We start from the raw sequence: 27,329 nt of genomic DNA on the forward strand, positions 1-27,329 counted from the left end.
ACTATTCATCACAATCCATGTGTTCATCCATTGTATTGAGCACATTTATACATTTGTTGCCATCATTATTTTAAAAGCATTTTCTTTCTACTTGAGCCCTTGATATCAGCTTTTCCTTTTTCCCTTCCCTCCCTCCCAAACTCTTGATAACTTAAAAAGTATTATTATTTTTCATGTCTTACACTGTCCGACGTCTCTCTTCACCCACTTTTCTGTTGTCTATATTGTATTTTTAAAATGCTGTCTTACATGACAGAAATCTGACCCTTTGGACAGATAAAACTTACTGTGTGTTTTCAAATACGATACACAGACTAATCTTAAAATCTTCTGATTAGCCTAATATCTGCTTTTTAGATATTAGACACCATGTTTTTCCATTTGTTCTTTGATGATTTAGGTACTGAAGGAAGTTGATATTGTTCTAAAGGAAAGCAGGAACTTGAGTGGTATTTGTTTATTCATTGAGTACTTTTGGGAAGAATGTAGAAATGAAAATACTAAGTTTTTAAAATAGAGTAGGAAAAAGTGTTAAATTGGATTTCCTTTGACATTAGATACATTTTGCCAACTTAAGTTGAGATAAATATTGATTAATTATACTTCATTTCTCACTGTTTTAGCAACTAGTATAAGAAAATATTTTTTAAAGTTTTAAAGAATATATATATTCATATATATATATGAATATATATAGTACTGGGAGGGTGGAGGGAGGGTGCGGTAGAAAGGGGAAACCAATTACAGGGATCTACATATAACCACCTCCCTGAGGGACAGACAACAGAAAAGTGGGTTGAAGGGAGATGTCAGACAGTGTGAGATATGACAAAATAATAATTTATAAGTTATCAAGGGTTCATGGGGGAGTGGGGAAAATGAGGAACTGATGCCAGGGGCTTAGGTGGAGAGCAAATGTTTTGAGAATGATGAGAGCAACAAATGTGCTTGACACAATGCATGGTTGTGTGAAGAGTTGTATGAGCCCCCAATAAAATTATTTTAAAATATTTTTAAAATGATTTTATTGAAGGATCATACAGCTCTTATCACAATCCATACATACATCAATTGTGTAAAGCACATTTGTACATTCATTGCCCTCACCATGCTCAAAACATTTGCTCTCCACTTAAGCCCCTGGCATCAGGTCCTCGTTTTCCCCCCTTTCTCCCTCCTTCCTGCTCCCTCATGAACCCTTGATAATTTATAAATTATTATTTTGTCGTATCTTGCCATGTCCAATGTCTCCCTTCACCCACCCTTCTGCTATCCGTCCCCCCAGGGAGGGGAGGTCCTATGTAGATCCTTGTAATCGGTTCCCCTTTTCCACCCACCCTCCCTCTATGCTCCCAGTATTGCCCCTCACACCACTGGTGGCTTTATGTTTTAATTGTAAAATTGATTTTTTATTGCCTTGTAGGACCACAGTGTGCTTTTCATTTCCATATCTAGGTGATCCTTAACTAAAAAATTAGTTAGAAGCAGGATCCCAAATCTTTATTGAGTCGGCTACTGCCTAGGAAGAATAAACCAAAATGGAAATTTGACCCTTTACTATTATTCCATAGTGAGATTAGCTTTGAGAAATGCTATAGATAACTTATGTGCTGTGGGAAAGATTGGTTACACTGGCCAGTTTTCTCTGGTCAATAATTTTCCCACTGTATTTTGTTCATTTAAGCAGTAGATTCATTAATTAGGACAGTATTGTAATAGGAGTTTTCTTAACCAATTTAGAATCATTGGAGGGTCATGTAACAATTTTGCTTGTAATGCAACATTTTTGACCTTAGGATCTACTTAGGACCAGTGAATTGGCCATTTCACCACCCCAAGATCTTCTGTGAATGCCTCAGTGTTATTCCCAGAGGCATTAGAATGAACTGGGAAATTGCTTCATTTGAAGTTTACTATAGGACCTTGTCTTTAAAAAAATTTTTTATTATTAATAAATCTTTTTATTGGGGCTCATACATACAACTCATCACAATCCATACATACATCATTTGAGCAAAGCACCCTTATACATTCGTTGCACTCGTCATTCTCAAAATTCACCCTCTACTTGGGTTCCTGGCATCAGCTTCGGTTTCCCTTTTTTTCCCCCCTCCCCCTAAGACCTTGTCTTAATAAGTTACTATGATGTTATTCCTTACCTCAAATTGAGCATTACCCTACTAAAATATCACACAGGGTTGTCAGAAGTATCCTGAAACCCAAGGTGTAATGCCATCACTATAAAACTTTCTGTATAAATTCTGCCTCCAATTCTTAAGAGAAAATAAAATCTTTTTTCTTGTTGTTCTAAGACATTTAAATACCTTCCTTCTTTCTCTATTCTCTTCCATTCGGTTTCTGTATGTCTCAGACATAGAGGTATTACTCAATTTGATTGGATCCTGGACTATGTTCTTTTCAGCAGGTCCAAAATGGCACTGCTTCCATTCTCAAACCGTGTACATTTTATTCCCCCAAGTTTCAGGGGCAGTAAGATTTACAAAAATAATAGTAATAGCATTAAAACCCCTAAATGAAAATAATCAAATGCCAAAACTAATCATGACCTTTCTATGCACTCAAAAACTAAGTGAAATTCATGGTATCATGAAAGAAGGTGATATTTTGAATCTTTTATGCATTTATAACCTATATCCACAGTTGTGTTACTATTCACAGATAATTATGAGTAAATTAGGGGAAAGAGTTGATAGAAAAAAAATGGGACATTTCAGTGTTTGCTTCTGAGGTATTACTTAATTCATGACACTAGACCAGAATTGTTATTTATAACCTGAAACTTCCATAAGAAAGCCTGTCATTTATACACATTGTTTGCTTGCTTGTTTGTTTCTTTTTTAATTGCAGAGTAGCTTCTGAAAACTCCAAAGCAATCAACCGATTTTAGAAATTCATAGTGGTTGCTCTTCTTGACCCCCAGTTTTTTTTCCAGTTGTTTGTTCTGTTTAAAGACCTCCGTTTTCTTTTTAGAATGTCTTTTTTTTCTTTTTAAATTTACTGAGTTCCAACGTGGCTTTTAGAATAAATTTCTTGCTTTTGGAGTCTTCCAACCTAGCAAGATCCCAAGGTCTTCTGGCACTGTCATTCTAACCAATTTTGGAACTCTTACTATGATCCTGACATATAAGGGTAGCTCCTTGTACTGCAACGCATCATAAAAAGATATCCAAACTTAGAGTCGAGTCGCCTCCAGAATTGCTTTCCAGGGTGAAATCTGAAGCAGAATATTCCCTGTTTTAGCATTCTGTCTCTGGTCCATGGTTAAGTAGCAAGAGAAGTCTCCTTTTTCTTTTTTTTTAAATATTTCTTTTTAAAAAAAACAATTTATTAGGGGCTCATTCAACTCTTATCACAATCCATACATATACATACTTCAATTGTATAAAGCACATCTGTACATTCTTTGCCCTAATCATTTTCTTTTTTCCCCCCTTTTTTTTTACATTTTATTAGGGGCTCATACAACTCTTATCACAATCTATACCTTTACATACATCAATTGTATAAAGCACATCCACACATTCCCTGCCCCAATCATTCTCAAGGCATTTGCTCTCCACTTAAGCCCTTTGCATCAGGTTCTCTTTTTTCCCCCTCCCTCCCCGCTCCCCCCTCCCTTATGTGCCCTTGGTAATTTATACATCGTTATTTTGTCATATCTTGCCCTATCCGGAGTCTCCCTCCCCCCCCTTCTCTGCCGTCCATCTCCCAGGGAGGAGGTCACATGTGGATCCTTGTAATTGGTTCCCCCTTTCCAACCCACTCACCTTCCACTCTCCCAGCATCGCCCCTCACACCCTTGCCCCTGAAGGTATCATCCACCCTGGATTCCCTGTACCTCCAGCCCCCATATGCACCAGTGTACAACCTCTGCTCTATCCAGTCCTGCAAGGTAGAATTCGGATCATGGTAGTTGGGGGGAGGAAGCATCCAGGATCTGGGGGAAAGCTGTGTTCTTCATCGGTACTACCTCGCACCCTGACTGACCCATCTCTCCTAAACCCCTCTGTGAGGGGATCTCCAGTAGCCGACACTTGAGCCTTGGGTCTCCACTCTGCTCTTTCCCCTTCATTCAATATGGTATATATATATACACATATACATATATATACATATGCATATATTTTTTTCAGCTTCATAAAATGTTATATTTATTTATTTTTAATTTTAGCAATTTATTAGGGGCTCATACAATTCTTATCACAGTTCATACATATACATACATCAATTGTATAAAGCACATCTGTACAGTCTTTGCCCTAATCATTTTTTTCTCCTCTTTTCTTTTTTTACATTTTATTAGGGACTCATACAACTCTTATCACCATCCATACATATACATACATTGATTGTATAAAGCACATCCATACATTCCCTGCCCCAATCATTCTCAAAGCATTTGCTCTCCACTTAAGCCCCTTGCATCAGGTCCTTTTTTTTTTGTCCCCTCCCTCCCCTTTCCCCCCTCCCTCATGTGCCCTTGGTAATTTATACATTGTTATTTTGTCATATCTTGCCCTATCCGGAGTCTCCCTTCCCCCCTTCTCTGCTGTCCCTCTCCCAGGGAAGAGGTCACATGTGGATCCTTGTAATCAGTTCCCCCTTTCCAACCCACTCACCCTCCACTCTCTCAGCATCGTCCCTCACACCCTAGGTCCTGAAGGTATCATCCACCCTGGATTCCCTGTACCTCCAGCCCTCATATGTACCAGTGTACAGCCTCTGTCCTATCCAGGCCTGCAAGGTAGAATTCGGATCATGGTAGTTGGGGGGAGGAAGCATCCAGGATCTGGGGGAAAGCTGTGTTCTTCATCGGTACTACTTCGCACCCTAATTAACCCATCTCCTCTCCTAAACGCCTCTATGAGGGGGTCTCCATTGGCCGACACTTGGGCCTTGGGTCTCCACTCTGCACTTCCCCCTTCATTTAATATGGTATATATATACATATATATATACATATGCACATATATACACATACATACACACACTTATATCGTGTTTTTTTTTTTTTTTTGCATGATGCCTTATACCTGGTCCCTTGGCACCTCGTGATCGCACTGGCCGGTGTGCTTCTTCCATGTGGGCTTTTTTGCTTCTGAGCTAGATGGCCGCTTGTTCACCTTCAAGCCTTTAAGACCCCAGACACTATCTCTTTTGATAGCCGGGCACCATCAGCTTTCTTCACCACATTTGCTTATGCACCCATTTGTCTTCAGCGATCCTATCATGGAGGTGTGCAGTCAATGATAGGATTTTTTGTTCTTTGATGCCTGGTAACTGATCCCTTTGGGACCACTCGATCACACAGGCTGGTGTGTTCTTCCATGTGGACTTTGTTGCTTCTGAGCTAGATGGCCGCTTGTTTATCTTCAAGCCTTTAAGACCCCAGACACTCTCTCTTTTGATAGCTGGGCACCATCAGCTTTCTTCACCACATTTACTTGTTCACCTGCTTTGGCTTCAGCAGTTGTGTCGGGAGAGTGAGCATCATAGAGTGCCAATTTAATAAAAGAAAGTATTCATGCATTGAGGGAGTGCTTGAGTAGAGGCCCAAGGTCCTTCCACCACCTTAATACTAAGCCTATAAATGTAGACACTTAGATCTATTTCCCCATCCTCATATATATGTTTGCGTGTACATGTCTTTGTCTAGACCTCCATAAATGCCCTTTGCCCCCAGCTCCTTCCTCCATCTCCCTTGACTTTCCTCCTGCCCTACTACCATGCTCCATCCCCACCTGGGTTACAGCTATACCTCTTCTCTACGCAACCTTACCCTTGATCATTCCTTACCAGGCCTGCCACTCCCCCCTCACTACCATTTTGGGTCCCATGTTATTCCCTTTTCCCTGTGTTTGTTAACACTACTTCCTTACCCCCCCACCCCTCCCCCACCTCACCCCCACCTAAGTCCCCCCGGAACTGTCTGTCCCATTGTTTTTCCTCCAGATAGTTCATCCAGCCTGTCCTATTCAGACAGACCTGTGGAGACACTAACATGCATGAAAACAAGACAGAGGAAAACAAAGCAGCAGTATACAACCAGACAACAAAACAACAAAAACAAAACGCTGACAAAGAACAAAACAAAACACTTTACAAAAGAAAAGCTTGTAGTTAGTTCAGGGATCGTTTGCTGGCCCTTAGGAGCGTTTTCCAGTCCAGTCTGTTGGGGCACCACGCCCTGGCCCCAAAGTCCACTCTCAGCATTCCCTGGGGACCTTGCCACCCCATTCCCTTGCTGTTCCACTGCAGTCCCCCAGTGCTTTGCCTGGGTGTGGTGGGATCAGGTCAGGTGCAATTCCCACACTGTGTCTCTGGTGCTGTCCCCTGTATCGCCCTTAGTCACTGAGGGGCATCATGTCTCATAGTAGGGCCAGCCATGTTGTTCAAGAGAAGTCTCCTTGAAATATACTACTGTTACTAGAATTTTTTCTAGGGACATAAAAGGGGCTTCAAAAGTTTTACGAGAAAAAAACATTCTATTTCATTTTTCCATGAACTTTTTAAAGCTCTCTCATATCTATTCAAGCTTCTATTGTTAGTGGATTAACAAGGCAAGTACCATTCATGATTCCCCGTTCCCCGAACACATCATGATGTAAGTTGTAAATTTTGTAGGCATTTAGTAATCTTTTCTAAACATGCCTCTTTTTAAACATCTTTCTGAACTATAACGGGATCTGGACCTTTTTCCCTGCTGGAATCCTATGTCCTAATGTGCCATGTCCCAGGCCTGAGGAGATAGAAAGGTAGGCAGACCATCTGAAGAGAAGACCCTGCCTTTGTGGAGCTTAGTGTCCAGAGCGGGGAAAGATGTTTGGTATTTCTTTATGATGGTGCAGGGCCAGTCAGTGTCTCATTCTGTTGTACTTGGGGACATCATTTTGAGATGAACCGACTTGATGGCACCTAGGAACAACAACAACTAAAAATATTAAATAGGTTCTGTGGAAGAAAGCATAGGAAACTATGTACAGAGCAGAAAAATGAGCTTGGGGTGATGGGTTTGGGAATAAGAATAAGTCAGAGCAGGCCTTCCTGAAGAAATGAGATTTGAAAGATGAATATACGAGTGAAACGGGGAAGGAGGGGAAGCAGGCCAATGTTGTATGGAAAGGAGCATCCCATGTCACTTAAGGAACACAGAGGCTTGAATAGCTGGTTTGAGAGTAAGGATAGAGGCATGAGATGAGTCTGGAACTCAGGGCTATGGTCAGAAGACACCCGGTGTGCATTTTAGGCAATGTCAAGATGTTGGTTTTTATACTAAGAATATCATTAAATGATGTAGGTAGATGCATTGCATCAATACTTTTATGTCCTTTCGTAGACTCAGCTGTATTTTTAAAACTTCAGGACGCTGCTTAAATTGGTCATTTTTTATCACTATTACCTTCAATCCCGTACTAACTACTATATACATTTTCAAATTGGCTTATTTTCATTCTTGAATTTCATTTCTTTTTTTCAAATTCTGAGCCATAACTTTCTTAATATCTGTTCCTGAAGCTGCCTTATCACTTGAGCCTTAAAATCAGTGTTCCAAACAAATTTTAACAAACTTTCCTATTAATCACAAAGTTTATAATAATCCCCTTGTTTTCTCTGGCATACTATTGGAAATAGAACTGAAATATTTAAGCAGAACGAATCCTACTCCCAGTGAATAACACCTCAGTCCAGTTCAACTTCTTAATAAAAAATGTTTCCACTTTTATGTCTCAGCCCTATTTAAGATCTGGATCTGGGATTAAGGGCTTGATATAATCAATGATTGCTCGTGTTTCTGCATCTGAGGATAAATGTGTTAGAAAATTTTGGTAATTAGAATCTTGTATGCCAAGTGGCTTATTAATAGAATTATCTTGTTTTAAGGTAATATAGCCATGACCCTAGAAATGCATCCTTGTAGGTTTCATTAACATCAGATTACTAACGAAAAGAATGCTTCCAAAGTGAGGTTTGTGTAACTTGAATAGACATTGTGAATTGGAGAGTACCTGTGTAATGTTTCTAGTCCGCAAAGAGCTTTTTTTTTGTTTATTCTAGGAGGAAACCATCCACATGGAAAACATTTCATTTTTTAATATTTCTGTGTAAGACACTGCTAGGTACTAGGAACAATAATAGAAATGTCTTTGTTCCATATGTGTTTATTTATATCTCATGTTGAGAAAGAATATCTATGAAAAGATAGTCCCAAAGTAGTGGTAATTATAATTGCTTATAAATGAAAGAGGTGCTCATTTAGCTTTCAGGTGGTTAGAGGTAGGGTTTTTGTAGAACAGGAGAAAGTGTTTTGGTAGACACATAATTATTTTATGCAAGCTTCACAATTTGCAAGAGATAATATTCTAATTTTGTAGATAACAAGTTGGAGCTAATACCTAAACCCAGAGTTCTGTTTCTGTACATAAATTTGTAGATGTCCAAACAAACAGGTGGTAGTGGAGATGACTTAGAGAATATGGAGAAAGGGAGGATACATGCAAAATGGTGTTTTTGGAACATTAGCCTGTGTTAGTGTTTAGTAACTCATAAGATTAGTGCTGAATAATGGCTTCTAAATTGGTGGTGACTGATGGGTTATCTTCTAAATTGTGGAAATTGTAGAATATTCTTCTCTGTCCTTATGTTTTGGAGTTCAGCTGATTTTTATTCTTAATGACATGAGAATTTCTTTTTAAAATCATTTTATTGGGGGCTCATACAACTCTTACCACAACTCATCATACATCCATGTGTCAAGCACATTTTTACATTCATTACCCTCATCATTCTCAAAATATTTGCTTACCACTTAAGCCCTTGGTATCCTCATTTTCTCCACTCCCTACCTTCCCCCCCTCCCTCATGAACCCTTGATAGTTTATAAATTATTATTCTTATAGGAAAATGCTAGCAGTCTTTTCAGTTAAATGGCATGTACGTTTTTTAGATGATTTAATGCATGCTTTTGGTAAATTAAGTTGGAGATACATCATTTTTGTATTCAACAATTTAAATAACTTACATCTCTTAATGGCTTGCTCAGTTTCCTACCCTCCCTTTCCCTACCATCTCCCTCCTGTAGTACTAAGCTTTCATCCTCTTCCCTCAAGTCAACACCCATCTACGTACAAGTCTGTCACTACCCTCCCTACCCCTGTTAAACATCAAAGTTTCTCATTTGGTATGATAACCTTTTCTTGATTTTTCTTTGTTTTTATAATAGTGGTCTCACACAGTATTTGTCCTTTTGAGATTGCTAACTTCATTCAGCATATAATGTCCTCCAAATCCATCCATGCCATGTGGTGTTTCACAGTTTCATCATCTTTAGCAATGCATAGTACTCCATTGTTTGTATATTACCATTCTTCTACTATTGAGCATTTATTTAATTTATTTCCATCTTTCTATCATGAATAGTACTTCAAAAGCATGGGTGTGCATAGATATGTTCAGGCTCTGTTCTTTATTTCTGTAGGGTTATACCACAAAGTGCAATTCCCGGATCATAATGGTATTTCTGTTCCTCATTAATTTCAGGAAGTGCCATACTCACACTGTCTGCCACACTTTTATCATCATCCCACCTGCAGTATAGGGTTTCACTCTTCGCATCTCCAGCATTTGTTGTTTTCTGCTTTTTTGAATTTTACTTTCTGGGATAAGGTGGTATCTCATTCTGATTTGCATCTCAGATGGCTAATAATCACAAACATTTTGCATATGTTAGCTGCCTTTATGTCTTTGAACTGACAATGTTCTCTGCCCATTTATATCATCTCTTGTTGAGGTACTGAAATTTTCTATTGCTTTTAGAGATTAGTCCCTTGTATGATAAATCATTGCAAAAAAATTTCCCCCAGATGTGGGCTTCCTTTTTACTCTTTGGTGAAATCTTTTGATGCACATAGTGTTTTGTTTTTAGGAGGTTCCAATATATATTTTTAATCCTTTTATTAGGGGCTCATACACCTCTTACCACAATCCATGCATACATCAATTGTGTCAAGCACATTTGTACATTCATTTCCCTAATCATTCTCAAGAAATTCTTTCTCTACTTAAGCCCCTGTCATCAGGTCCTCGTTTTTTCCCCTCCCTCCCCGCTCTCCCCTCCCTCATGAACCCTGGGTAATTTTACAAATTATTATTTTGTCATATCGTGCCCTGTCCGACGTCTCCCTTCACCCACCTACTTTTCTGTTTGTCCCCCAGGGAGGAGGTCACATGTAGATCCTTGTAATCAGGTCCCCCTTTCCAACCCACTCTCCCTCTATGTTCCCAGTATTGCCACACACACCACTGGTCCAGAAGGGATCATCCGCCCTGGATTCCCTGTGTTTCTGGTTCATGTCTGTACCAGTGTCCATCCTCTGTTCTAGCCAGACTTGTAAGGTAGAATTGGGAACAAGATAGTGCGGAATGGGGATGGGGGCGGAGGCAAAGCATTTAGGAGCTAGAGGAAAATTGTATTTTTCATTGTTGCTACATCATACCCTGACTGACTCGTCTCCTCCCCAAGACGCCTCTGCAAGGGGATCTCCAGTTGCCTACAAATGGGCTTTGGGTCTTTACTCCGCAAGCTCCCTCTCCCCCATTCACTATGATGAGATTTTTTTGTTCTGATGATGCCAATCCCTTCAACACCTTGTGATTGCACATGCTGGTGTGCTTCTTCTATGTGGGCTTTGTTGCTTCTGAGCTAGATGGCCCCTTGTTTACCTTCAAGCCTTTTAAGACCCCAGACTATATCTTTTGATAGCTGGGCACCATCAGCTTTCTTCACCACATTTGTTTATGCACCCGCTTTGTCTTCAGAGGTTGTGTCAGGAAGGTGAGCATCATAGAATGTCAGTTTAATAGAAGAAAGTATTCTTATATTGAGGGAGTACTTAAGTGGAGGCCCAATGTCCTTCTGCTACCTTAATACTATTAAACCTATAAATATATGCACATAGATCTATTTCCCCATACTCATATATAAATATTTGCATATGTACATGTCTATCTAGACCTCTATAAATGCCCTTTGCTGCCCAGCCCTTTCCTCTATTTGCCTAGACTTTCCTCCTGTCCCATTATCATGCTCAGTCCCCACCAGGGTTTCAGCAATTCTTTGTTACATTACTCTCCAATAATCTATTTTGTCTTTCTTCTTAACTCTATGAACTTTGTTTTTGAGTATATGCTGTCCTTTTTATCCTAAATGGTTGGTTGCCCTGATGTGCACATTTTAATGTGTTTTTAAAATTAATTTTATTCATAATAAAAAGTAATATAAAAATCATTTGTACTATATGTATTACTTTTCAGGAATCATGTTATATATGTGTTTTATTTTTGTTGATATTTAAGCTAACTCACTTTTTCCTTAATTGGCTTTTTAACTGCCTGGTTATGTTACTTTTCCTAGTCCTTTTGTCTAGCATCCTTTATTTAGGTATACTTTCTCAAGACAGGTTTTTTTAGCACATAGTTTTATGGCTTTCATTGTTAAGAGGATAGGCATTATTATTATTTTTTAATCATTTTTGGGGGGTCTCGTACAACTCTTATCACAATCCATACATACATCCACTGTGTCAAGCACATTTGTACATTTGTTGCTATCATCATTGTCAACGCATTTGCTTTCTACTTGAGCCCTTGTTATCAGCTCCTCATTTTTCCTGCTCCCTCCCTTCTCCCCCTCCCTCATGAACCCTTGATAATTTATAAATTGTTATTATTTTGTCATGTTTTATATTGTCTGATGTCTCCCTTCACTCACTTTTCTGTTGTCCATCCCCCAAGGAGGAGGTTATATGTAGATCCTTGTAATTGGTTTCCCATTTCTACCTCATCTTCCCTCTACCCTCCTGGTATCGCCACTCTCACCACTGGTCGTGAGGGGTTTATCTGTCCTGGATTCCCTGTGTTTCCAGGTCCTATCTGTACCAGTGTACATGCTCTGGTCTAGCCAGATTTGTGTGCTAGAATTGGGATCATGATAGTGGGGTGGGTGGGGAAGCATTTAGGAACAGAGGATAGACATTATGGTGTCTTCTGTGGAAATATCTACTCATTGGATTTTTATTTTCCTGTGGGGGAAAAAAAGTATCCTGGGTCTGCTCCTTAACACTCTTTTTTTAAAAAACAATTTATTAGGGGCTCATACAACTCTTATCACAATCCATACATATACATAAATCAATTGTATAAAGCATATCTGTTCATTCATTGCCCTAATCATTTTCTTTTTTTCCCCCTTTTCTTTTTTTACATTTTATTAGGGGCTCATACAACTCTTACCACCATCCATACCTATACATACATCAATTGTATAAAGCACATCCATACTTTCCCTGCCCCAATCATTCTCAAAGCATTTGATCTCCACTTAAGCCCTTTGCATCAGGTCCTCTTTTTTTTCCCCCTTCCCTCCCCACTCCCCCCTCCCTCATGTGCCCTTGGTAATTTATACATTGTTATTTTGTCATATCTTGCCCTATCCGGAGTCTCCCTTCCCTCCCTTCTCTGCCGTCCATCTCCCAGGGAGGAGGTCACATGTGGATCCTTGTAATCAGTTCCCCCTTTCCAACCCACTCACCCTCTACTCTCCCAGCATCGCCCCTCACACCCTTGGTCCTGAAGGTATCATCCACCCTGAATTCCCTGTGCCTCTAGCCCCCATATGCACCAGTGTACAACCTCTGCCCTATCCAGCCATGCAAGGTAGAATTCGGATCATGGTAGTTGGGGGGAGGAAGCATCCAGGATCTGGGGGAAAGCTGTGTTCTTCATCGCCTCCTTAACACTCTTATTGCCTCATTATCTTTCCCTCTAATTATAAAAGTATAAATTGTTAGTGGCACTTCAAAACAAAACACATTCCCTTTACTGCTCATCATTGCCCTTCAACTATAAGCTTTTTTCTTTTTTTCCCTTTTACTAGTAAATTTTTTTTCAGGGAGCGGTGCAAGGCTATAAGAGATCATTACTGTTTCCATTTTTTCCCCTTTTTATTTTTTTCCTTCCCCCCCCCCATTTCTCTCCCATCTGTTCTCTGTAAAACTGTTATTACGTTGAGTCCAATTTACGATGACCGTATGTCAGCAGGACTGTGCTCACAGTTTTTAATGGCTAGTTTCTCTTTTCATCTATCTAGTTACTTTTTAATGGCTAATTTCTTAGGAGTAGTTCATGAAGCCTTTTTTCCATGGCCCTTCTTGGTGTACTCAGCCCTCTAACCTTTTAGTTAGCAGTCATTATACCACCAGAGTTTCTTCTGTTCTCTGGAACTGTAATCTGGATATTCTTTGTTACACCATAGATAATGTCTAGGAAAGATAATTACTGGTTCCCGATCAACACAAAAATTATTCTTATCAATTTAAAGGGACACAAAAGCTTGTTTAGTTTAGCCTATCTTACTTTGTTTTCCCAACATCAATAGATATTTTTCAAATGAAAGGGACCACGGCAGTTTATTTCTTTTTCTTTTTTTAAAAATTAAATTAAATTAAAATTTTTTAACAATTTATTGGGGCTCATACAATTCTTATCCCAGTTCATACATATACATACATCAGTTGTATAAAGCACATCTGTACAGTCTTTGCCCTAATCATTTTTTTCTCCTCTTTTCTTTTTTTACATTTTATTAGGGACTCATACAACTCTTATCACCATCCATACATATACATACATCAATTGTATCAAGCACATCCATACATTCCCCGCCCCAAATCATTCTCAAAGCATTTGCTCTCCACTTAAGCCCCTTGCATCAGGTCCTCTTTTTTTTTTTTCCCCCTCCCTTCCCTTTCGCCCCTCCCTCATGTGCCCTTGGTAATTTATAGATTGTTATTTTGTCATATCTTGCCCTATCCGGAGTCTCCCTTCCCCCCTTCTCTGCTGTCCTAGTTTATTTCTTTTCTTTCTTTATAACTACTAAAACTAAAATGTAAGTAAATTTGAAATTGGGTAAATTATTAATCTGTGTTAGATTTGTAATGCTGTATTTTACTACTTATTTACATAGAAAGTAATGTTTGCATCATCTATTATGAATGCTAAATGTCCATAAATTTAAAACATTAAAGCATTTAAACTCGTTTTTATGGATTCAACTACTTATAAAAATAGAGGCAAGATACTAATGAATCATAAGTTACCTTGCTTTAATTGGTAGTACGTTTTTTGGGGGGACAGTGTTTTTTTTTTCCTGACTCATTATTTTCGTGTGTGTATGTGTGTGTGATGAGGTTGTGGTTCATTTTTAAAAATTTTTATTCTTTAGGTATATAGATGTTTTGGTTTGGATGTAGAACTTAATAAATGTTTGGAGTTTGGGACCTGAATAGTAAAGAATTATAAAAGAAAATCTATCTTGACTGAAGTAATTTTAATTTCAACATTATACTTTAATATCTTAGTTGTTTTATTATAGATTATTAAACCGATAAAATTTTAATTTTTTAATTTTTAGCTTGTCAGCACATCTGCAGCTTACATTTACTGGTTTCTTCCACAAAAATGGTATGTACTTTACAATATATCAGTTCTGAATCATACGTGTTTTGGTTGTAAAGTCGGTCAAAGTTTTGTTGCTCATTTTCACCTTACTAATAATAATAATGATAAATCAATAGATCACCATTCTAACAGCAAAAAGACATTATGTAAAACAGAAATTTTATTTTCTTTGTTTACAGTTAATAAATTATACCCAATCGGAGGAATAGTCAATCTGACAACTTCAATATTCTTTAATTAATCTTTTTAGTAATTTAATTTAAATATGCATTATGTGATCATTGGTAGGATATAGAGTATGTAACATACAACTCTTTAAGTTTAAAAAATGAGGATTTTTGAGCTGGGAAGTGACATGACCTGATTTACATTTTAAAAGATAACTCTGATGCCTATGTGGAGTGTAATACTATATGGAGGCAAAAATCAACTCATGTAACCCTAATATTTGGCTGGGAAATGCAGTGATCCAGAGAGAAGAGAGAAGGGGATGGCTTAGACTGAGTCACACTCAAAAATGTGTAGTGTTTCTCATGAAAAATTTTTGATACTGTTTAAAGTACATATTCCTGGACTTTATATAATCTAAAAATTAGCAGATTTATTTTAACACGATTTGAAGCTGACATTTTAATCTAGCACTAAATTCAGAAGAGCGTAGTCTGAGGAACAAATTTTAAGAAATGCAGCTTTTAAAGGCTTTAAAAATTGTGGGTAGACTTTATATAGGAATTATTGTTCAAAACCTGGCTTCTCTATTACTTTCCAGTTATCTATTAAGTCTTAGATATATAGAGACCATCCCTAAAGTTGTACTGCTAACTGTAAGATCAGCACTTCGAAATTTTAGGCACAACTGTGTAGAAAAATAAGGCTTTTGATCATGTGGAGATTTTACAGCCTTTGAACTGAAAAGGGCCGTTCTCTTCTGTCCTCTAGGGTCGCTATAGGCGGAACCCACTCGATGGTATTGTGTTTTGGTTTTGAGTGAAAAAGTAGTTCCCCAGTTCCAAACAAGATCTATTTTTAAGTTGAAATTTGTAGGTAAGCTGGAGCAAGGACACACAGTTCTTTATTTAGCCTTCCTTTAGTGGGAGAAAAGGAGCCCTGGTAGTGCTGTCATGTAAGAGTTGGACTGGTAACTGCACGTTTGGTGCTCTTCAGAGATGAGACTGCTTGCTTACCTAAAGATTTGCCAGCTTGGAAGCCCTATGTAAGGTCACTATGAATGACTGATGGCAGTGAGTTTCGTTGGTTGAGGGTTTTTTAGTGAAAGAAAAGGCTTTTGTTGCCATTTCAATGATTTAAAAGCTTCATGTGCAACACAGGTAAAAGTGATTGTGCTTCAAGTTGCTTGTCTGAAAAAGTTGATTCATTAATTTCAAAGTATGGACACATTTACAAGAATTGTAATTTGGACATTCTTATTGGGCACTTACTATGTCTCAAAGATAGTTATCAGTACACTATGTGTGATCATTCTTAAAGGTAAATGTTAGCTACTTTTGGCTTATCTCTAAAGAAATGTAGCTTTTATCTCTAAATCACACTTTCTAATGATCTCTTCAAAGGGGGAAAATACTTTGATGTTATCTTACCTGGTTCAGCCATCATTTGTAAGAGATTATAAATAAGGTGAATATAATAGAGAATATTTTCATAAAATGAATTTTACCCACACGGAAGAAGCACACCAGCCTGTGTGATCATGAGGTGTCAATTGGATCAGGTATCAGGCATCAAAGAACAAGAAATCATATCATTGTGAATGAGGGGTAGTGCGGAGTGGGGACCTAAAGCCCATCTGTAGACAACTGGACATCCCCTTACAGAAGGGTCACGGGGATGAGCCGAGCCAGTCAGGGTGAAGTGTAGAAACAATGAAACATACAACTTTCCTCTAGTTCCTAAAAGCTTCCCTTCCCCCCACACTATCATGATTCTAATTGTACCTTATACAAATCTGGCTAGACAAGAGGATGTACACTGGTACAGATAGGAACTGGAAACACAGGGAATCCAGGACAGATTGAACACCTCAGGACCAGTGGTGAGAGTGGCGATATTGGGAGAGTGGAGGGAAGGTGGGGTAGAAAGGGGAACCGATGACAAGGATCTACATATAACCCCCTTCCTGGGTGAGGAACAACAGAAGGGAGATGTTGGACAGTGTAAAACATGACAAAATAATTTATAAATTATCAAGGGTTGGGGTAGGAGAAAAAATGAGCTGATACCAAGGGCTCAAGTAGAAAGATGTGCTTCACGCATTGGATATATCTATGGAGTGTGATGAGTTATATGAGCCCCTAATAGAATGATTTAAAAAAAAAAGAATTTCATTAGATTTTACCATTTTGGCTTCTAGAGGCTAAAAGTGAAGGATGAAAACTTAAAAACTTGCCCTAAGAACTTAGAATAAGTGAAGTGTCTCCTAAATAGGATCCTTCCTGTGTAAACATTTTTGATGTTTTTGTATCATATTCTTAAAAAACAATAGTATAACTACTGAAAAAATTTTGTAATCTTTATTAAAAGAGATGAAAGCATGCTGGGAAAGGTTTCAAAATAGAATGCCTCTCAGGTTTTCCATCTTAGATTTTATATATAGCTTTATTATGTAGTGTAATAAAACCTTAATAGGAAACAAATGAGTATACTAAAACAATGTGATCACTGGTCAAGTTTTTAATTAAAAATTTGAAATCTGAATATACTTGTATTAGCAATTGGTAACCTCTAGTGTTGCCACAGATTTGCTTCATTTTTTATATAGACGTAACCTGAGTTGCTTGCTTCCGCTCTATCTTATTTATAATTGTCTTAGTGCTCATTCCTAGCTACATGACAAAACATGGTAAAGTAAAAAATTGCTCAAGTACACCTTAAATTTTTTTTCCTGGATATTTCTGGCACATGATGAGAAAATAAGCCCTGTTGACAGTTCTGTTGTAGGAAGATGCTTTATAAAATTAATTATAACTTTAACATTAATAGAAGTTAGGAAGAAGCAGATTTTTGCCTGTTATTTCAAGGTGTATACCATATGTACTCGAATATAAGCTGCCCTGAGTATAAGTCGAGGTACCTAATTATTACTACCTGGGAAACCAGAAAAACTGATTGACTCGAGTATAAGCCGAGGGTGGAAAATGCAGAAGCTATTGGTGAGTTTCAGTAATCAAAACAAATGAAAATAAAATTACTAAACACTGAGACCTCAGTGGGGTAATGTATTTAAATATTCATTTTAAGTAAAACATAAATAAAAGGACAAGTTATTTAGCATTAGTAAACGAGTACAGTAAGTGGAAAATAGGTTCAACAAAAAGAATAAAGTATCAACAAAGATCCCTTAAGAGTACTATTCCCTGAGCTCAATCAGCAACCAAGCTAAAATGAAAAGTTAAAATCCTTCAAAACTGGATTCTGCATCATCTTCTGCATCCCAATGCAGAGCTTCAGCTGGTGTGAGGTCATCATAGACGCTGAGATCGCCGTCATCACCATCACTGCTGTCATTTTCATACAAAGCGCAGTCTTCACTGCCATCCACAGCATGACTAATACTACATTTCTGGAAGGCACGTCACACCATGTCTTCTGGAATGTCTTCCCATGCATCTCGAACCCACTTTGCTATTCACTCTGTCAGGCTTCATGAGATTTCCTCCTTTTGTTAGTCGGGCTTGACCAGATGACATCCATTCATGCCACATCCTTCATACACCGTCTTTAAAAGGCTTACTCAAAGATACACGTCATAGGACGGCTCTGATTGGTTAGATGTGAGTAAACAAACATTCAAAGCCCTGCAGTGTCAGCAGGACTTCGAATGAACAGCGGAGAAACAGCAATCACCTGCGAGATGGCAATCACCTGCAAGATAACGGGTGCTCCTCCTTTATGGAGGTGTGGTGGTGGGGGAGCGAGATATTCCACCCCGCTGGAGTACCACTGACCCGTGTATAAGCCGAACCCCATTTTTTCAGCACCTTTTTTGTGCTAAAAAACTCGGTTATACGCAAGTATATACGGTAATTTGTATTTTTTTTTAAAGGGGTTTTTTTTGGTTTTGTCTTTCAAGGATTGGGGTAGAAAACCCAACATCAGGATCCTTAAATTTTAATTTTTCTTTTATTTTGCAATTACTACAAAGCTGCTTAGACTAAATGCTAGAGATTACCAGAGCACTACTTTCCTGGTAAATATTGTTCTAAGCATTTCTTTAACTGTATTTTAAGATTGGGGGGAAAAAAGATGAGTTATTTTTGGTTGTATTTGAAGTGCTTCTGTCCTTTACATAACTTCTAAAGAGAAATTCAAAGGATTTTTTATACCTACATCCTGCATAAGAAGATTGTTCTTAATAGAAGAAAGTTTTGTCGAAAAGCTCACAGAACAAAAATTATATTGTTTATGTTTATGGATTAATACATTATAGTTGTAGTAGATATGTTTTGAACTATGGACATTGTTGGGATTTTAAAAGCAAGTAAGTTATAGAGGAGTACCCTGCAACCTTATTTTTTTAGATGTAAACTTTATTGTTAAGAGCCGTTTCATCAGTTTTGCATTTAGCAGTTAATACATACTCTGATTCACATCATCCATTGCATTTCCCTCACCCATCCCACTTCCTGTATTTCCTCTTTCCATCCCTTCTCCTTTCCTAATCCTCCTCACTTTGTCCTTGGATAAAGCTGCTCCTTTAAAAAAAAAATCTTAAATGGTTGATTATTCTAATATGGGAGTGGGTTCAGTTTCAACCTGATGTGTAACCAGTAATTTTGGGTGTTCTACCGGTTTCTTAACCAGCCAGTAAGTCTGGTTTCTTTTATGATTTTGGATTCTGTTCCACATCTGGAACCTTAATTCTCCAAGGCTTTGTAAACTAATTGTTATATAGAATATGAAATGTTCAAAACTAAAATCCCCAAAACACAAGATTCTTTCTTTTATGCTTTATTGAGAAGCATCTTTTCCCCCATTATAATGCTTAACCTTTTTTTTTTTTTAATACTCATGGTAAAATCAGAATGTATCCCTTTGCTCAAATCAAAGCCCTGGTCAAATAAAAGGCACGAGTTAGTTTAATATCTTCATATATTTAAAATGAAGCAACAATAATTATAATTAATTCAATTTAAAGTATCTTAGACTAAGTAGATTTTCCAATTATGGATTTCAGGAAAAGGAAAGAAAACATTTTGAAGATGCTTTGTGTGTGGTTGTGTCTCAAACTCTTTGTGTGCATGTGCTTTCTACCAAGAACTATTTTTGAAAATTACTTTGACGATGTCTATTTTGCTATTTTATTATAAAATGTTAAAACCCGAAATAATCAGTAAATATTTGGGGGACAAGTAATTGAGTCTCTTACTTGAGTCAAAAGAAATTCACAGTAAGTAGGGAGGTAGTTCATGTGTCCTCTGAAAGATTTATTTAAATGACTTTGTATATAAAGGCCTTTGTTTTAGGTGAAAGAGTTTGTAAAATTTTGTCTTTGATTTGGAGGAGAAAAGAATGAGTAGACTTTTGAGAAGGCTTCATTGTAGGAAGTCTGTAAAGGTCTATTAGTTTTATGAAAATGAATGCTGCATTTATACTTCAAAAGTGTACATTAAAGTACTAACTTTCTGTTTAGATAAGCCATCACAAAACTCAGAAAATGAACAAAATTCTGTTACTCTTGAAGTTCTGCTTGTAAAAGTTTGCCACAAAAAAAGAAAGGTAATGTATGAAGTGATCGTGGTAGATTGTGTTTCCTTTAATTTGCTGATGCATATATATATCAATTATATGTAAAAGCCAGTTTTTTAAAACTTTATAGCTTAAGAAATATGTTGATAGATGTATCATGAAGCGAATAATTTTGCCAACTCGCAAGAACTTCATGTTTTTCTAATCTGGGTAGGTCTTTTGACAGAAATGTTCTCATATAGCTATAAAAGCAACTTGTGCTGTGAACTTGGTTACTTGCCCTACTACTTTAGTCTCTTAGCTTCTTCCTTAGCTATTATTAAATTTTTAGATAAGGACTAAGAGGGAGTTTTCTTTAAGGATTATCTTTTATAATCTACTTTTAGGGGGAAAATTTAGGTTGCCAGCAATATCAGCCACTAAATTATTAATACATTGCTGCAATATTTTATTTATATAATTAAATCAGTTCACCACAGAAACAAGCAGGACAATGCTTAAATTTCCTAGAAAATCCACCACTATTTGATGCAACAATAATTTTAATAATCCTAAATCTTTAAGTCTTCTCAGTAAGGACTCATCTGTTTTGAGGCTCCTGTTGCTCATGACCTTCCAAAATCATGAGGTGATAATGGGCAGAAACTGCTGAAGTATTTGTGGGGAGTGGGCTAAATGATAGGTAGCAAGTAGTGTAAATATAAATGAAAAAGTAAATATCAAGACCTATTCCCACCCAATTTATACACTTCTTGGCACAACAGTTATAGAAAAGTCCTTCAAGATGTATTATTATTTAGAAAAACATAAGATGGGGCTTTCTAGTCCCATAAAGAGTTACACTCTGAGAAACCGTAGGGGCAGTTTTATCCTGCCCTATAGTGTTGCTCTGAGTCGGCATTGACTCGAGGGTAGTGAGAGATAAAAACATACAAAGTAAGATAAGTATAGCTTGATCTTTAAAATATATATATAATCAAACATTTTCTTGGAAGAACTTACTCAATTGTTGTAGCCTATGATGAGTGAGATTTATAATTCTCATTTTGTAATCTGAACGTTAACAAAAGAAAACAAGCATGTATGAGAATGTTTAAAAAAATTGTGGGGAATGGAATGAAAAGATAGTGGAGCTTTCCCACAAAACTTCTTGGAGCCCACTTTTATTTTTTTCTGTGTACTTTATTGTTTAAAAAATAATCTACCATTGAATTCACATATTGTTATAAAGATCTTCTGTATCTTCCATTTCAACTATTTTCTTTATAACTGGTTTCATGACAATTATTTTCATAAGATGATGTCCCTTTTATTAAATGACATTTAAATATATGTGTTTACGGCTTTATAATTTTAACAATTGAACTGTTACAATAGTTCTTTTTAACTTTCAATGCTCTTCTGTGTTGTTATTTAAATAGAAATTTAAAATGAAAACATGGACTTACATGATTGTAACATTTTTAACAGTTTTAATACCATATTTTTAATAATATGGTATCAATTTCATAATACTGCTATTTTAGTATTTGGAATATAATCATACCAAATTGTCTTGTCTCATACCACAATTTCTAGATCTGTGGTTAGAATATTGGCATCCTATTTGATCATCGTAGCCTATACTATCTCTTTTTAATTATTGAGTTAGGCTGGGGTTTATATGTTAGATTATTGTTTTTGCATCACCTTTTTTTTTTTTTGCATTCACCATTTTAAACAATTTATCAAACCTCCTAGTATACAATGTTTCTTATAGCCCTGATCTGAAGTTTTGATTTGAAAAATTTTAAGTTCTATACAAACAAATTAGATGTAATTTATTATTCTCTACCTTTGCAGGATGTAAGTTGTCCAATAAGGCAAGTTCCCACAGGTAAAAAGCAGGTGCCTTTGAATCCTGACCTCAATCAAACAAAACCTGGAAATTTCCCATCCCTTGCTGTTTCCAGTAATGAATTTGAACCTAGTAACAGCCATATGGTGAAGTCTTACTCATTGCTATTTAGAGTGACTCGTCCGGGAAGAAGAGAGTTTAATGGAATGATTAATGGAGAAACCAATGAAAATATTGGTAATTAAAAATATATATATTACTAAATTTGGTTGATAAAGTAAATGGAAACAGTGTTTCTTTTTGAGGTACTGTAAAAGCCTTGTTTTCCCAAGGAAGAAAATTGCAGTGTGAGAAAGGCACTGCATGTCTTCTGATAGCATGACCTTGATTTTATTTGCAAATCTCTTAAAGTATAATGAGATAGTAATTTTATGGTAGCTTGCCCTGCTCTTAGACTATTGGATATTGTGCTGTATTGGATAATTGCAATGTTAGGTTCTCATTACATGATGAGCTTAAGGTTCATGTAGCAAAAATACATGGAATACTGAATGAAAGACTTGTTTTTCAAGTTGCTCTCCACAATGTTTTATGTAATCTTTCCAAACATTTTAGTCTGAAAATTTTCTAACGTACAGAAAAGTTTAAGGAATTTGATACTATTTTTGTATTTATCATTAACATCTGCAGTAGTATTCTATTACACATATTTGCCTCCTATGTCCTTTAATTCATTCCTCTGTTCTTCCAATAATTCTGTATTCATCTTTGAAGTAATCATTCACCCAACATTCTCTAGATACTGGGGATACAGAGATGATCAAATAAGATTCTTTCTCTCCAAAGGGTTATAGCCTACTGTAGACATAACTGTAGCAAAACAATGGATATTACAATTGAGATACAAGTTCAGTGGAGATGCAGTTAATTGCCTAGTAGGTGCCATGAAAGAAATAAGCTTTGTGATTTAAAGTATCCTTTGAAGTTCTTGAAAAGTAATCATAAGTAACTACTTTGGCTAGCAAGATTATTGTGGACAGAAAACAGCATTTGCAAAAATGGGGTATTATGTTAATGGATGTCAAAAAGTAAGGATACCTACATGAGGCAAAAAGTAGAGTCGATGCTGAATGTTTTAACATTAATCTATTTCATCTGTAGTAAATGTAGCATAAGGAAATATGTGGCATAGACTCTTTGTGCTTGAGTGCTGGATTTATGAGAAGTCTTTGTCCAATTCAGATGTCAGTGAAGAGCCTCCAGCTAGAAGAAAACGGAACCGTGAAGACGGGGAAAAGACATTTGTTGCACAAATGACGGTGTTTGACAAGAACAGGTAATGTTGAAGGACAAGGGAGGTTCTTTAATGTTCCAGAAAAGTTTTAATTTTGAAGCAGAATATATTGGTGATATTAAATATTTGTTTACCTTTCTCTTTAGTTTAATGGATGAAAAAATGTTAAATTCTGTACTTTTCTATTTATCACATAGAGAGCAATAAATATAGATGAGAAACTATTTGTATGGCTCAATTAAGATTGCTTATTTACCAAGTGCTTCTAAATGTCAGCACATGTGCAGACTTGATCCTAGAACCTAGTGGTGAGTTCAGTGAAAAGGGAAGGTTTGGGGGTGGTGGTGACTGTTTTATGTCGAAAAACCTCTAGGAGAGAGAAATAGTTGAACAGAGACTTGAAATGAGATGCATCCATTGTAAACCTTGAGGTTTTATATTTACTAAATCTGAAGGAGAATATTGTGTATTGGGTATAATCATCAATATATGATCATATGAGAGTTCCTGTGCATACATGTATGGTTTTATTCTAAGAAAAAAGTTTTAAACCTGTGTCTGTTACCAGTGGATAGCTGCACACAAGTTCTCTCAGAAAGTCTTGTTAGGTTCTTTAAAAACATAAAAAAACTAGTCAAAATTGGCTTCTAAGCGCCTCTGCTAGGCCATTTTAATTCAAGGCCAGCAGGATCACCTCAGAAGCTTAAGGTTTCTGTTTTGGGGGACCCAAAAGGAGGGATTATCTGAATAAGTTTTCTCAAAAGATGCAGGACGATCCTAGGGGGGCTTATTACGAAGAAGTTTTAAGAAAATGGAATACTGCATTGGTGAGAAAAAGGCCAGGAAAGTTGTCCTGAGGGACACCCCCTCCCCCTCCTTAATCACATACCTGCTTATTCTTAGAGGGTAGCCAAGACTGTCCTGTGAGGATTTTGTTGGTAAACTTTACCCCATACTCCCTACAGCCATTTATCTTGTTCCCCCAAGCCCATAGAACAAGAATGTCAGCATTGCCATTTTGCCATGGTATAAATGAGAGAGTGCAGAATTCTTCAGGGAAGGATTAGTGAGATGAGAACACTGCTTTTAGAAGTGTATAGACCTAGAGGCAGGATATGGCAAGAAACTTGAGCTTCAGTGACATTTGGATGTTTTTGTTTAATAAAGGTTCCTATGATTTAAAAAAAATCGTTATTACCAGTTTAAATAATAGAATGTCCAAACAAAAACAAAAACCCTCATTTCCATGGAGTAGATGCTGACTCATAACACTCTAAGGCAGAGTACAACTTAGGGTTGGAAGTCTTTACTGAAGCAGACTGCTACATCTTTCATAGAGTGCTTGGTGGGATTGAACTACTGACCTTTTAGCTAGCACCAGACTGTCAGATAAATCTAACCATAGAATAATATGTGGTAAATAATGTTGTAAGTTGATTATATAGAAAACACTTCTTAGATTATATGAATATTAACCAAAAGTTCCTATGATTTTTGTAGCAGTACTTTTTATGTACCCTTGTGTCCATTTGACAGGGGGAAGCAGAGAACTTTCTAATTCCCTTCAAATATGAAGATAATGGCCAGGGAGAAGAGGGGCTAGGGTGTGGCATATTGGTCATCATTGGCTAGGGTGCATATTCTATTGTAGTTAGATTAGTGGTACATATGTATCTAAAGTTCTTTTTGTCTTATATGCTAACTTTAGAACGGAGGAGGGGGCTTCAAAAAATTGGTGAGAAATTTCAGTATCTTTTATTTCATTTTTCTACGAATTTTTTGAAGCCTCCTTGTACAAATGAACATACCAATAGCTATCACATAATTAATTGTTGAGGTTTATTTGTCTTTGTTATTTCTGAAACCATTTGAAAATTCAAGAGTCAAAAAAATGGGTTGCCCTGTGTTCTTCATTCCTGAATACTTAAGAACACTGTAAGAAAAAGGTCATTTACCTACATAACCACATTATACTTCTTTTTCTCAGGAAATCAAACGTAATACAATAGATACAGTAATATCTCCCCAACTCTTAATTTTAAGCTATTTCTCCTAACTCGCTATCAATCATTTCTTATCAATCCAGTTTCCTACATTTTGAAATAATTATCTCCTACACTTTTCTAACCCCTTGTGATCCTTTTTCTTTTTTTAGTACAGTTTTGCAGAATTGCTTTTAATTTTTACTAGTACCACTGTTATTTTATGTTTACAAAGCCAAAAGCAAACTCATTGCTATGAAGTTGATACCTACTCAGTGATCTGTAGGATAAGATTGAATTGCTCCTGTGTGTTACAGAGACTATAACTTTTTTTTTTTTTACTATAACTCTTTACGGGAGTAGAAAGCCCTGTCATGATTAGATTCTGGTTAAACATTTTGGCAGAAAACTAATGCTAACCTGTTTTTTGTCGACAATATCACAGACACAGGATTTAATTACTTGGTTAAACTGGTGTCTACTGTGCTAGTATCTACTTCATTATAAGGGTACCCTTTTCCCTGTCTTAATTATATGCAATCTTTGGTATTATTTGAAATCAGACACAATTTCTTTATTATTCATTGGTCTTTCACCGAATAGTTTTAGGTTCTACTGGAGTTTCCTAGTTTAGTAAGTTACCTATGGTATCTTTCAAGGGATACTTTTCTAACATTTCTTCTACATTTCTTTGTTTTCCATTGCAGTTTTTTTACAGTATCTGTATGACTTAACGAAATCTCTTAATTCATCCTGTTGTAATTTGTTTGTGTTATTCATTATGAAAATAAAATTATCGTAACTTGGCCATGAGGAGCCTTCTAAGTGAACTTTGTGCTTTAAAATGACTTTATTCATTTTTTAATGTTTTCATATTTTGTAGTATAGAGAAAGATTTCAGACTTATCTTTTCCTTTTTCTCTCTGCTCTGGAGGTGACTGTTTTTAAGTTAATATGTGGGAATTAGATGCATGAAGATTATACTTATATTCTTAGAGTTTAATAGCGCTTTAAAGAATGACCAAAATTTTACAACTATTTAGCCAAGTATGAAATCCTTAATACAATATTAACTTGAAAAATGTTCAGAAAGCAAAACCTCATCATGAGTCATAATGAAAATGACAAGGCAGGAAGAAATTATTTTCAATTTATAATGATGTTTTATTTGTATAATAGGAGAGATCATTACTAAGTCAAAAACAAAAATCCATAATCCAATAGAAGGATGGGCAAATGGTATACACAGAAAGCTTACAAGAAAAAAAATGTATATGGTACTTAAACATTAAAAAAGATGGTAAACACATCAGAATTAAAGTCCACTGAGATGCCATTTTTTCACTTATCAGATTGGCAGAAATAAAAGAACTTGATAAAGTATTGTTAATGAGGCTGTGGGGGAAAGGACTCATACTTCATAGGTAGGGGAGTAAATTGGACTCTATCTACCAGTTGTTTAGAAATAAAAGTGGAATATTACATTGTCATATAAAAGAATGAAGGAAATGTTTTTCAATTTAGTAGATGTGATTATGCTACTTATCTAAATTTAACATTTTTAACAAATTAAAATTTTAAATTAGAAAGTGGAGTGGTTTTGCTGAAATACTGTTAGTAGACGAATAAAACATGTTATTTATACCCCTCCCCCTGTCTGTGTTTCAGTTTTGTTCTTTGAAATATAGACCTACTTGGAGTTTTTGCAAGATTAAATAAATTATATGAAGTCTTTAGAACAGCGAATGGCATGTAGTTAGCACCCAGTAAATGTTAACTATTCTCATCTAATAGAATTTCTCTTAAGTCTGAATGAAATTAAGCTTACAATGAATTGAATATGGTTGAAAATGGTTTTTTGGGGGGTAATCATGGTTACCAGCATTTATATATATAAACTATGTATGTGTACACACATTTTAAGGCATGCATACATTTTAACTGTACTTTGAGCATGGATATAAATTAATTGATTCAA

General features: G+C 36.4%; 1 protein-coding gene across 1 annotated transcript in view; it reads left to right on the forward strand.

Annotated features, from left to right (window-relative positions):
- Positions 1–27,329, forward strand: part of SUZ12 (SUZ12 polycomb repressive complex 2 subunit) — a 51,964-nt gene that overhangs the window by 8,163 nt on the left and 16,472 nt on the right. Inside the window, exons 5-8 of the mRNA XM_075561366.1 lie at positions 14,489–14,538; positions 20,183–20,268; positions 22,081–22,312; positions 23,318–23,411. Of these exons, the coding sequence (XP_075417481.1) occupies positions 14,489–14,538; positions 20,183–20,268; positions 22,081–22,312; positions 23,318–23,411 (462 nt within the window). The remainder of the gene's footprint in view (positions 1–14,488; positions 14,539–20,182; positions 20,269–22,080; positions 22,313–23,317; positions 23,412–27,329) is intronic.

The sequence above is a fragment of the Tenrec ecaudatus genome, chromosome 10 (genome assembly GCF_050624435.1).
Source record: "Tenrec ecaudatus isolate mTenEca1 chromosome 10, mTenEca1.hap1, whole genome shotgun sequence".
Taxonomy (NCBI): Eukaryota; Metazoa; Chordata; class Mammalia; order Afrosoricida; family Tenrecidae; genus Tenrec; species Tenrec ecaudatus.